At 26.0% G+C, this 14,759-nt stretch overlaps 1 protein-coding gene across 1 annotated transcript in view; it reads right to left on the bottom strand.

The window, feature by feature from the left end:
- Positions 1 to 14,759, bottom strand: part of LOC121118961 (kin of IRRE-like protein 1) — a 331,486-nt gene that overhangs the window by 135,061 nt on the left and 181,666 nt on the right. Inside the window, exon 4 of the mRNA XM_040713567.2 lies at positions 1,116 to 1,327. Within this exon, the coding sequence (XP_040569501.1) occupies positions 1,116 to 1,327 (212 nt within the window). The remainder of the gene's footprint in view (positions 1 to 1,115; positions 1,328 to 14,759) is intronic.

Below are 14,759 nucleotides of genomic sequence, written 5' to 3'. Positions count from 1 at the left end.
TTTTTTATAGGAAGACAACAATAGTCTTTGAAATCGATCTAAAAAACGAATAAAATGACTTTTTTTTAAATAATGTGCCATTCGTCAACGAATTTTTTTTTAATAGTCTCTTCATTCTGTATCTGTTTCTCCTTAATCCCTTTTCTTTTTAAACTACTATTTCTTTTCCTTTTTTGTCTAATCTTATTTGATAAAAAGTTAAGACTAAAGTGGAAATATAAACATACATTATAAAAACAGTTTAAAAAAAAAGTGAATTTATTATGTAGGACAATCTCAATGTGATGAAATTCCCAGAGGCAATAATTACTACAAAAAAAAGGACCGTTCACAAAAATATATCATTGATCGTATATAATGAATTGCACCTCATTGTTATTTCAAATCGAAATAATTACTAACAAAAGAATTTATCTTCTTTATAATAAAAATCTGGTGTAGGTAACGTTGATTGTCTAAATGTGAACACAGTTTAAATTAGATAAAAGTGATCAATTGTAGTCATATATATAATTAAAAGTCATAATTGAACGCAGTTCATTGGATAACAATCTCAAAGAAAATTATTTTAATGAACTCAATGTGAATAAGTACCAACAGAATGAAATATACATCAAGTTTATGGACTTCAGAGAAAATTCCTAGGTAAATTTGAGTTAATACAATACTATAATGTTAACATATACTTAATTAGTACAACTCCACATGACCAATTAAAGAAATATTTAAAAAAAGAAGCGCCCTAATTTAACATTAAGTTCATTATGAAACCTTTTTTTTTTTTGAGCACTTAAACTCGTGGTTACACTGTTTAATATATTTTCTCTTCTCAAAAATGAAATGTAATGATAATATATTTAAAATAAAATCAGTATTCATACTAAAAACAACTACATAAATTGCTCGCAAAAAAACGAAGGATATGCAAAAATATTAGATTTATATCTTCAAAATTAAATGATAATGGAAACAGTCTTAAATAAAACACGTTTCAGATTACCAAATACTTTCACATACTTTTAAGTTATGGTTTAAAATACATATCTACTTATTTTAACAGTATATATTCTGAGTAATGCTACAAAATGAAATGATTTATTATCATAAATGCTTACCGAAGCTGTTCCTAAGTTACGAACAACACAAGCTAGAATTGCAGTTTTTCCTTTAATTACAGTTACATTAGTCGGCGTTGAGGCATCAATCATGGGCTTCCGAGTTGGGGTACTATCTGTACTGCTGGTTAAATGATTCGAAGGTTCCGTATAAGGTGGCAAATCAACAATGAAATGTGGTTCCTTCTCTGCCTTTTCTTCTTTTAGACTAACTGCAATGGAAATGATATTTGTATATAAGCTCATCGTAAAATTAATTGATTAATTGAAAAGGTATTTGACATTTATACTGTATAATTAATTAAATGCAACTTGTTAATTATAAACTAACTTTGTATTTTTGAAATAAATCAGATATTTAAACATAATATCATCATTAAATAAGATAATTTAAACTTATAACTGACATAAAATTTATATTTCTAATCAAAACATAGGAAAATTTTCAACAATTACTCCTTATACTAGACAAATATTAAAAAAGCAATAAAACATTTAAACTATCCATTCATGAAAAGCATCTGCTATGTAAAATGTTATTTTATCAAATTCCAAAAAATGACATTGTTTGAAAACTTTATAGCACGAATATAAAGTCTTATGAAAAAATATTTTTTAGAGATCTGCTATTATTCTATGTAATAATTTAAAAATATCTTAAATATCATGAAAAATAATGCAATGACGAATGAATCAACATATGGGGCACCAGTATCTTGTCCATATGAAAGGATTTAGAGATTTAATTTTGTTTAAAATTACATATAAGTCAAGGTTTTAACAAAAGAATACTTGTGAAATATATTTTTCTAATTAAAATTAGAGATATTTTAAATACAGTTGATATAGAAAGCTTTTATTGAGATCGCAGGTTGTTTAATAAAGACATATCCAGGCTATGTTGGTGTCAGAGATGTTATTTAAATAATTATTAACACTCCTTTACTTACTTTTGAATCCTTTCTTGCTTATTTGTTTTGGTAACTTATCTACCCTAACATTAAAATTGATATTTGTTCCACATTAAACTTAATTTAAACAAAAATTTTCTTACATTTGATAATAAAAGTATTAATGAACAGATTGAAATTTTTTGACTTTTTATTATTATACCTGTGAATTCCTAATCTTAAATTGTATTGGGATAAAATAACATCAAATTTTATCGACTATGGAATACATGGTTCGGCTGCAATACGTGGACGTTCGAGTCTCCTGGTAATTATGATCTCTGTCAGAAGATTGCATGAGATATTTGTTTATCATAAAAATCCCGAGTCGTCCCTACTGATGGTCCAAACAGCCACGGAGAAGTCGTTACTGGGACAATTCATCGAGTTAGTGTAGTCCTGAATGATCTTCTTCTAGACAGAAAATATAGATATTTCTTTAAATTGTGCCCTCAGCTTCTTGCGTTCCTGAAAATGTATTCTCCATCATTCTTCATCTTGGCTTCCGCGAAAACCAGGGTCTTTGATCACTTAGCAATGTCCGTAATCCTCGTCACCTCAATTTCAGCATCTAAGAGATCTGAGATGTACTGCTTGTTGGCTATTTGCTCATTCATGATGACGAAATAACAAAATGATTTTAATAGTCTGTTAATGCCCATTGAATAAGTGAAACAAAATGTCAAAAATAATAACTAAACTTTCTTAAATTTTTAAAAATGAACGTTGATTAATAGGCCAAGTCTTACTAACCATCCTTGTATTATTTATACACTTTTTCTAACAAATATGTTTTATATTTACCAAAAAAAATGTCTTTTACTCCTTTTCAATTACACTTTTTCAAATTTTTCGTTAGGCTAATAAAAAAATAATATAGAAGTAATTCTTCAAAACCTTGATAATTAGCTCTATAACAAACAAAAAACATTTAAGTATATAAAAAAATATATAAGTTGTAATTTAGATGTGTTTTTAATTTGACAATTGCCTAAGATAATTATTTTTTCTTAAAGACCAGAAGAAATAGATTTATATGTTTAGAGTAAGAATCAGAAGAAAATAGATGGAATCAAGGATATTCTTGAATTTGTAATTCCGTATTCTACGAAGAACAACGGGATGAAAACTCAAAAATCAACGTGCTTTATAGCAATATAGAGTCAACTTCTTCTTTGCGAAATAGATATCAGAAAAGAAATTTTTTCAAAAAATTACCAATTATAAGTTTATTTATTACTGGCTGTGATGCCAATAAAAAATTTCCTTCTTCTTAACAATATTAAGATAATACTGTTTGTTTGCTAACAAAAACAACATAAATTTAAGATCCCCCAAAAAATATTACTATATAATCGTAGAAAAAATCTTAGATATCCATATTTTTTGAACAGGTCTTTCTTAAATAAAATATGGGATATTTTTTCTTGATATGACATTACTCATAATTAATTATGAATAAGTTTCAAGAACCTAATGTAAAGTATTGTTTTCCTCATTTTTATGCCTAACAACAGGAATATTTTGTGTTCTAAAATCAATGCAGAAACATTAAAATAAATTTTTTGTGTTATAAAAAACAATTTTACATAGGTTTTTTTTTTACTTTCAATTTAGGATTTATTAATTGTGAATAATAACTTGTAACGATAGTAACCTTGAATTAATAACAATTTAGACATCTCAGAAACGAGACGCATGATATATTTTTCTATTAAATTTATCATTACAAATTTGTACATTGTAATTGTTCCTTTTTCTAATCAAAAAAGAATATTCGTTAAATATATATCTGTACTCCCTTAATATAATATATTTAAATTGGAGTAAAATCATTTTCCCTTAATGTACAATATCTGCAAACAAAAGTCAAAATCAAAGATATATTACATTAAAATAATGTATTGTCTTCAACTGAAATTGACGTCTATTTGCTACTTTTGATATAAAATGTGATAACTGTACATTCATGGACTTGTTTCAATATAATTACATTCACTTTTTGAAAGAAATAATAAAGAAACTTTGCTTAATAAAGAAAAAAATTATGATATTTTATTTTAGAACATGTTTTAAAATTCACGTAATATTACTTTAATTTTTTACTTTTCATAGAAAAAAATCTCATAATATTCTATCATTAGACATAATTTTATCAAATATTGATTTATATGTCTGAATATCACTCAACGTCTTTTTAAATATATGTATTCATCTATTTAGGCATCATTGAAAAAGAAAAGAATGGAAAAACTTGAAACAAGATATTGTTCTATGTGTTTGGGGTTTGAATAAATTATTTAATAAAATAAAACAATTACAAAAGTAAAAAGGGGGATTCTTAGATGATGAAAACTGTTGACGTGGTATTATTTTTTTTTTTACAAAGTGTATAAGTTGATCGTTTGAGTTGCATATTTAGTATTTTTCATTTTAAAAGCATAGTATGTATTTTTTATTTATTGTTACAATTCATAGCTCAATTGACTTAAAAAACTAGAAATTTATCACATCATATCCATATTGAAGATGTCCTGCACTCCCATAAAAAAGATATCAAGTTATGCAAGAAAAAAATAATAAAGTGCGTATTCTACAATTTATTATATGTACAAAAAATAAAAAGGAAAATGAGATAAAAATTATATGCCTTAGTAGGAATCAGGATTTTTGGTTATAGCACAAATACTATAATGTTTGATTGTGTTCTTTAACTTAGTATTTATGTATTGCTATTGCATGTATCTTTACGCTAAATAAAAATAAATTTTAAAGAACATATACGATGCAATTGTCCTTGTGTATATATAATTTTGACAAAGGATGTCTGAAATATTAGAAAGTTATATATTTTTAATAGTTATTCACGTTGGAAAAACTGTTCTCAACCTGGTATTAAATTGAGAAGAAATCCATTCAAACATTGATGCTGTGATGAACACATGAATTATGTCCGAGGCATAAATCAAGCTGTTCTCTTAGGATTTCTGAAAAAAATTGGAAGCTATTCTTCAGCCTATGTGGGCTTTATTGAGAAACGAAAATCATTCTATCTTTTTTTAAAGTAAATTGCATTTTTCAATTTATTTATCTTAACACAAATTGTTCTTGATGAAGTGAGAGTATAACTGTTGTTTGTTACAAACAGTACAAAATTATGTATAAGTAATTGCTACAAGGTCCAATACCAATTTGGTAGAATATCCTAGTACCACAATTGTACCAATATACAAAACAATAATTTTAACAAACATCTGATATTGGTTAACTTTTTGGAGAAAAGGTTACAAGACACGATTAATGTAACGACGTGATCATTGTCAAAAACTAAAAAGTAATATTATTGTGTAAATGAAACGACTATCATATTAAGTCCAAAGAAACAAAACTATACAAGATCTGATAAATACAAATAGACAATAAATTAAAGTCATTCTTCCTGAAAAACTGTACAAATAAATTAAATAATTTATTACACTTAAATCGGATGGAAATATGAGATATCTGTAGATGGTATAAATCACTACGTTTCTTGCTTTATGTTCAATTTACAAAAATCCTATCTTGCTCATTTAATACTACATATGTGTACCTTTATACCCCCTCAACGACATAATCTATAGGTCATATACAGAATAATATAAATTTATAGTTATATGGTCCACGTCTTGTGGTATAAAATATTATTGTGACAGCATCCTTACAATGATTTGTACAATAAATTTACTTAAATATTTATAAGGAAAGGATAATGTAGAAAATAAAATTTACAAAATGCCCATATTGTATATATTTATGAGGGATATACAGATTTAAGGCACTTAAATCGTTTCGACATCTGAGACAAAGCGTTTCCTTTTTTTTTTTTTTTATTTGATGTCATGTAGGTACACTATGTTTTGCTTTTTTTTTTTAATACATTGTGAGTAAACACATAAATAAGATTGATCAATAAGTAAAAATGCAAATATATTTATAAATATCAAAAGGGGAAATTATGTTATTTCGAAGTGTGAGTAAAAATAAACACTCGATTTATTAAAAAATAAAATCAAGAATGATCTTTTTCTATTATTTTTTATATATTATGGACGACTTCAACCACCGATTTTTTTTTTTTTAATATTTGATTTTTCAAAGATATCCAAGAATATTTATTATTTTTAAAATCATCATTTTGTTGATGGGACTTAATTTGACCATCATATGGTATTTCAAAAAAAAAAAAAATTCAAACTATTTTATTGGAGAATTAATTTTTGATACTCTAAATCCAATTTAAATCGCATTGAAATAAATAAATTGTTTATTTTGTTGTTTAAAATTCACAACTATTTGTAGAAGAATATAAATGTAATCAAAAACATTCTTCAGAAAAATCCTTTAGTATTGTTTTTTTAAATAATTTTTATATATTTAAAATTGGGTTGTTCATATAAATTTGAACCATCTTTAATACATCTTAAGCAATAAGAAACACGTTTATTCGGCCATTTCTATTTTAAAGTGAGGGGTTGAATTTTAGTTTTAAGCTAATTGTATACTTTTAATTCAAAACAAGTACAAATCATTTCCTATATCGTATCTCAAATTTTTTACAAAAAAAAATCGCTTAAGTTTTCAATAACACAATGCAACAGATTTCAATTATTATTTTTATTGTTATTTAAGCCATAAAAAAGTCAATTACCGGTTGTTTGGCAATTACAGTTTTTTTAAAATTACTTTTTATAAGAGTAAAATTAAGATTACAAGCCATATTTCAATCCGCCTTGGTTACGTTTTCGCCTGTATCGAAAAAAAACCTAAAATATAGAATATTTTCTCTTTTGTAGTGTCCATTTTTGACGGGCGCTACAAAAATACTGGGACAAGCAATGACAAAACTTTATTACTAGATCTTATATTTATAACGTCATCTTACATAAAAAACCGCACTTATACAACTTAAGATACATAAATTCATTTTAAATATACATATTACTCCCAACAAAGAGTTGTTTCAATACCTTTATGAACTAAATAAAAAGATAGCTATTATACTAAAGTTTGAACATCAGACTTTTTAGTCAATTATATCAAAATTGATCAAACTTAATATCATTGTATTCTAAATTCTTTACAATATTTCCTATAAAAATAGATTCAGTCACGAGTTTCATTATTAAAAAAAAAATATAAAGTTTTGATAATATACTTTATATAATAGTTTCTCATTTACGTATTCTTTTTAAAGTTAGACAAAGTTAATAATTTGAACATACGCTTTTTAGTTACTAAATTGTGTGTCACAAAAAATAAAAATATATGAATATTAGATAATTTCATGGACATATTTTTTTCTTTTTTGAAGAACTTTTATTCCAAATTATGGAAATGTCATACTGTCAAGTCAGACATGAATAAAAATAATTTTATTCTTCTAAATAAAAAAATAATATTTTGATTTGATCAATATTAATATGATATGTAAATTTTTGTTTTTAGTTTGAATCCGTGATGTGAAAAAAAGGTCATTTTTATTATTCATTTTATACTTTTAGTCCTAAAAAAGATTAATTTTTAAATGATTTCCTCACTTTTTGTATTTTTAACAATACATCACCAATTTTAATTGATTGATGGTTTAAACAAACATAAATATATATTTATGAATAGGTTATGAGATAGTTAAATATAAATTTTTCAGACAAAGAAAAAGTATTTGTAACACGAATTGACATGAATAACATACAAAAGATTATGGTATTTTTTTCTTAGTTGTTAATTTATTTACTAAATTGGCTCCTTATTAATGTTTTGATCGTTGATTAGTTGAATTTGAATTACCTTTTGTCTAGTTGTAAAAGCTCAATGCATATTATTAAACGTGGGTACAAAAATATTTGAAAATGTAAAAAAAAAAAATTGTCATTCTAAATTTAAATGTAACAAATAACAATCAAATATACAGTATAATTATGTTCGTAAAGTATGTCTATTTTTGGACTACTATTATAAAAAAATTACCATCAAAGTTTTTAAAACTATGTTGGCCTACAAAATATTAATATTTGAGTTTGTTGTTCTGATTAATGTTATGTTAATACAAATATTAATTCGCTGCAAAAACATCAAAAGAATTAATTATGATATGGCTTACATATTTTGAACAAATAAAAATTGTTGGAACAAAAATAATTCAACGGCTTGCTGAAGTTACATTAGCTATTTTATGATAATTAATAAAACTATAGATTGAAAACTTTGTCTAAGTGTAGTTTGCACATGTTTTATAAAAATACAAAAGTATTTAGGTTTCAGCAATCCATAATATTTTTACGACAAAGTAGAAATAATATCAATAATAAAAAAATCCCTATCGTTACGTAAAATTTTTTTTAATGAACATTTGCAAGAACGTATCACTGCTTTAAAAAAGTGAAGTCGTCATTTATAAATAAAATTTACATCGATAACTTTCTGCCCAAGAGAATCCAACTTCATAATATTCATCTCTTAGAAGCCCATGTTCCTATTCGAAAAAACTCAGAAAACCAATTTACAAAACGCTTGATTGAGACCAAATTTGTACCCACAAGCGTGTTGAAAATTGGTAGGAACAAGTAATATTCACTTATTACCTGGGTGGGTACATAAGAACTTGTCATTCGAACTCCAAGAATGTCTGGTGTGTCATCAAACATCTCTGCGGTCTGGCGTTGTCTTTCTGATGTCGTGTTGTCTCCTTTTCAACCTTATTGTCCAATTTCGTTAGATCCGCAGTTTCAAATGGTGGAGTTGTTCAAAGTAGAGGACGTAATTGAGTTGAGAAAAATTGCACATCCCATACTTGTGCTACACATACCAAAAGAGTATCAGCCCATAATACATCGAAAAACTTTTGATCGCTAATGTAAAATATAGCATTTTTTTTCCTATGAGACTTCTATACTCGATACATGATAATTAAGGACAACCGGCCATGCACAATGCTGTCCAAAATGTATTTATAGTATACACTCACAATTTTAAAGCACTTTATCGTATGATATAATGTGACCAATAATGAACAAGATAGTCTTTTAAAAAAACGGAGTGGATAACACGAAATTACTTTTTTCTAAAATAAATATTCGGATTTAATTTTTTTATAGGATTACCATTTTTGGCAAATTAATTAGGTGTATTCCAAACTGTTTCAAGAAGGCAATTTTGATCTGAACATACTTTTACTGGTGGCAGTACTTTTGCAAAAATGATAACAAAATAACTATTTTTTTTTATGTCTTTAGTTATAAACTGTAATATAGTTTAGTATATCAAATCTGCTAAATATGATGATATATGGTTGAAAGTTCCGAATATAGGAAGTAATGCATTGTTTTTAAGGCAGTAGAAATGATCAAATATTTTTTATTTATGGCTTTCAATGTAGCTTTTTAACTGAATTATAAAGGAAATCAGAAAAAAATCTTGTTTTTAGTCCTATCACTTTTTTGTGTTGTTTTTAATTTAGAGTTTTGATTTCATTTTAATTAATTTGTTTTACTTGTGATAGATTTTTTTCTACTCTGGCTCAGAATACTTAATAATATTTTTATATCTTTTTAAACACATAATTCTCTTGACATAATTTATATTATATAAATAATAAAAAGTTTACAACTAGGAAGAATGATAGTTTTGGGTAGCTACGTACTGCAGCCTGTTTTGTTCTCTTTGGACATGAATGAAGGTTTATAAAGAGACTATAACGAATGTTCTATTGCAATTTCACATTTCTCCAACTGTACTGAGCGTTACAGATATCCTAGTGGTTTTCAAAGTTCCTACATTTGACTGTTTCTCCAAATTCTCTGAGTGGCTTGTCGCACTACAGCAAACCGCCTCTTCTTCTGACACATCTTGGATTGTAACAAAGTCACTGACTGCTCTTGTGTGTTATTATGGTAATGCTAGTTCGTTGAATTATCTATCTGTTGGTGTATTATTTCAAAAATTATCACCAAAAGAGGGAAAAACTATTTTTACTTTAAACTTATATCAATGAAAACCAGTAGTGCTTTAACAATATTACATGATATCAAAGTACTTTATTTAGACACTCAAATGATAATATGAAGATAACGAAAAAATAGCATATATGAAATATCATATATCAATTTTGACATTTTATTAAATTTGATGCAATGTTTTTCACGTGATACCAACAGTTCACCATAAATAAATAAATGCAATTCTATAAATTTGATGTGTTTTTCTGTCCACTTATGGAAATACGTTTATATTTTTTTTATTTATAAAAGGAATCATATTTCAAAAGATAAAACTACATACATAATGTTGTTAGTATACCCTCAACTATACAAAAAAACAAATGCAAATATAATGGAATCATCATTTTGTTTGCGGGCATATTTAAAATGAAGCACAAACTTCAAGCCAAAGTATTTTTTTCTTCAAAAAATGTATTCTTTGTCAATTGTCTATTATTCTATTATTACTCAATAATTTATTGGAATAGTATTTTTTAATATTACAAGTTCCATATTTTTTGCATTGTATATGTCTAACCAAGAACATAACTTTCAGATGTAATTCATTTAAAATTATCTAGTTGAATACAAAAAAATACAGGATTTAAAAAAGAAATCCATAAAAAATTCATTATTTATAAAAACTTTATAAATGTTTATCTCAATGAGAAACAAAACATAGCCTACAATACGGTCGGACCCATCAATTTCCATTATGTAATCAACATTTTTGACAATTGCCCTACAAAAATGTGGTGTATCTTTGACATCATAATTATCGGAACGAAATAGAAGTAACATATATTGTTTATGATTGGTAGTTATAGTATTAAAACCATTAATACAATTCATACTTTCAGCCTCCCGAATGAGTCTTGTCTTAATCCAAAGATAACTGTAATTTATGGAGTATTGTCTCTTTGCTTGTGTTCATTTTGGATGCCCACTCAATTAATGCTTTCAAAAACAATCTCAAAAATGTCCAAAAAGTTTTTTAGTACAAAATCTTATCGTGTTAACATCATCCATTATAAACCAATAAAATGTGAGATACAAATTACCATAACCATTTATTGGAAAAATAATTGAGTTTTATAAGAAAAATTATTGTACAAACATCTGGTACTGCGTATTGCACGCATACAATTGTATGTGCGTCTTCTTTTTAACTGCTCAATACTCATTTTTTTACCAAATGATCAATAAATTATGATAAATAAATTTTCAGGTTTTATTTGTACTAAATTAAAAATCATATTGATCGTTCAATACATTAAAAATTTGTACTTTCATTAATAAAAATACAACTTTTTAGGAAATATTCATAAGCAACATATATAGACCTGTAAATATTTTATAAAAAAATATAACATAATATCATGTGTTTTTTAACATATGTTTGCTTTTGATCTTATTTATGGTCTATGTATATACATTAAAATGTCTACTATTTGTCAATAATATAAAATATGTATATATTTTAATTTCTCTTTTAACTTTTTTATATACTCGAACATATATGCCCGATATATGCATAAAAAGATCAAATGAGTTTTTTTTTTTGAGGAAAACTCAATAGTTCTTCCAATTTTAGATATCTAAATATGTTCTATGTAAGTTGTATAAATCAACTGAATGGCAAACTATTTAAACCGAAATAAACACAAGTCTATTAAAAATAAAATTATTTTAAAATACTTTATGTAATATTATGAATTCATATGCATATTTAAGTTTAAAGAATTTAACAAATAGTTATGACCCATCCAATACTAATATTATAAAGTATAATTACATTACAATAGTCAACAAATGAATATTTTATGTTTATTGCGTTAATTCAATTTTTTTTTCTAGATCACTACAAAACTAAGTTGATTAAATCTTAAGTTATTATCTTCTAATTGACTTGCACAAATATGTCATTTAAAGCAATATACTTTTATTATTTTTTTGAAGTAATGCCTTAAATAGTAACATAGTAATTTTATAGTAACTAATATCATAACAATATTACTTTACAAAAAAAGGTACAAGTAATATACAAAATTACTATTTATTGGATTAATATCTAATTACTTATAAAAAATTATACTTAATGGAATCTGTCCTTACTTAAGTAAATAATAAGATGTTTTTAACCGATTGAAAGACAAAAAACAACAACAGTCAAGCAACTCATCTTCTTACTGAAGGTACGCAAACATGATAAAAAATGATGCGATCGATCCCTCTTCGTTATCATTAGTTTGGTAACGTACAATGAAAAGGAGGCCCTAAAATATTTGTAGTAGATTTAGAGAGTTAGGGATTATATGATGAATAATGTGTTTGGAGGAAAAAAATGCGGAGTATGGCCCTAAGCAAACAATATCTCCCTTCAAGTATAGAGATGAAAACACAACATTTTGGGATGTTTCCCTGTTAAGGGATTTATTGAGGAATCTTGTGCAATAATCTGCTTCCCTTAGGCCTAAGCATTATATATGGGCTGTGTAATGTGACTTTCACAGCGATAATGAGCTAAAAAAACGGTCATGGCTTAAAAAACGGGCTTAAAAAAAAGGTGCGTGAAGCTCAGTATGTGGCCTCGTCAATCTCCGGATTTATAAAATATTTTTCATGGTGGAAACTTACAAAAATTGAATTGAATACTTATTTCTTCAATTTTTATGGTGTAAAATATGTTATGCCTATTTTAAACTACGCTTCTCAGTTGTGGATTCCAATGTATAAACAGGAAATCAGAGCTCTAGAAAATGTACAGAAATATTTTATTAATATGGTATGTAAGAATATATTCAATGTTGGTTTACATCTAGTCGGGCTGTTGTCGGTTGAAAAGAGGAGTACACTTCAGGATGTGGTTATGATTTTGAATGTTATTAATGGACTGAGTCATTATTATATAAAGCCTAAAGTGTGTACTAAGGTGTACAAAACTAGGTCGTCTTTCGATTTTTACTTAATTCAGTCATCGGCAAATACTAATTACCTCCAACATGGCTTTTTTTAATCGAACTATACGGATATGGAACGGCCTCCCAGAAGAGGTGAGAAGAACGTGTTCAATTTACGGTTTTAAAAGACTTTTAAATAAATAATCCACATCAACTTTTATTCCACACAACATTATTTCATTTTATTTTAACAAATTATTTTATTAGATTTGGTCATATTGTTTTATTATACTATATCATGTGTCTATAATAGAGGTTTTTTTTTGCCACTAGTCAAAACCAACCAAATAAATAAATAAAAATAGTTTTAAAAGTGTAACACTATAAATGCTTACTTAAACATTATTCAATGTAAGAACCTTTCTTAATTGATTGTAGCAATGTTAATCTCTTGTTATTGAATATTAAAAAAAAAAGTATTATATAGTAAAGTTATATTTACAGTACTGTTTCTATAATATAATTATAATTATTTATAATAATTAATATATCTTAACTACTTTACCACAGAGTAATAACAAGTAACTTATAACTAAACTAATTTGTATTAATAATTCAGATATTTTATTATGAATAAATTACCAGAAAAACTAAAACAAGAAGATAATTATACATATTAAATGTGATTTAAATGATATTTATTTTTGAGGATTAGATATATTTTAACCAATTTTTGAGTAATAAGAAACAGCTTCTGTGGGCTGTATAATGATAAAATATATCATTGATAGATTAGATTTACTTATAAAAGGAAAAAAAATATTTTAATCATATCAGTTATATATTTATTAAAGAATATATAGACCATAAGCTTATCAATAACAATTGTTTTTTTTAATAATCATAACCCTTACTCGTACCCGAAACTTGCAAAAATAAAGTGTGTCTGATATCCTGATGATTCTTTAATTTTAGAGTTAATCAAGACTGTCAATGTCAAGTATTGGAGTGTGATTTGGTATATGAAGGATTTGGGGAAGGCTTCTTATTTCCTATGACATCAGCAACTGCTGTCAAAAGCAATAAAGGTCAACAGGGTCACGAAAAGTTTAAAATTATTAAGTTGGTTAAATCACAATGGGTTGGTTTCACCACTCTCCTCCCTGAATGTTCTTTCTCCAATATGCAATGTGGGAAGTAGTACAGAAAATAAATTGTGTTACCCCTCACCAAAATTTATATGTCCTCAACTCTTCCGTGGAGTATTAGTGGACAACCATGTCCAAGGCATTCATAAAGAGCTGCTGGGCCATCTTTTGGCTTGGCTTGGAGGTAATAGCCAAAAAAATCTTTTTGAAAAATATAAAGATATACCTATTGAGAAGTCTTTATTAAAGTCTTAATGTTGCATTTCTTTTCATTCTTGCAAAAGTATCCTGTATTTGTTTTTCATAAGAGTGTCCACGATTTTTCATTGCACACAGTAGGTATATCATATTAAAGATATAATTATCTGAAGTGTCATTTTAACTCAATTTCTGAATTTTAGGATTAACAACGAATTAGAATAACCTGTATGTGCAAATTAAAAAAACCAATATTTATTATTTACACATGAAAATGTATCTTGGCTTCATAACCACATATATACTGTAAAACACGGGCTAAAGCTCAATTTTGAAACTATTTTCAATTTTTAAACTAAGCTTAGCTGACAATCATTCATTATAAATTTATGTAAACGATGTTTGACTTTAACTTTTGTATTTTGTACAT

The sequence above is a fragment of the Lepeophtheirus salmonis genome, chromosome 5 (genome assembly GCF_016086655.4).
Source record: "Lepeophtheirus salmonis chromosome 5, UVic_Lsal_1.4, whole genome shotgun sequence".
Lineage (NCBI taxonomy): Eukaryota > Metazoa > Arthropoda > Copepoda > Siphonostomatoida > Caligidae > Lepeophtheirus > Lepeophtheirus salmonis.
This window is presented reverse-complemented; position numbering and strand designations above follow the sequence as displayed.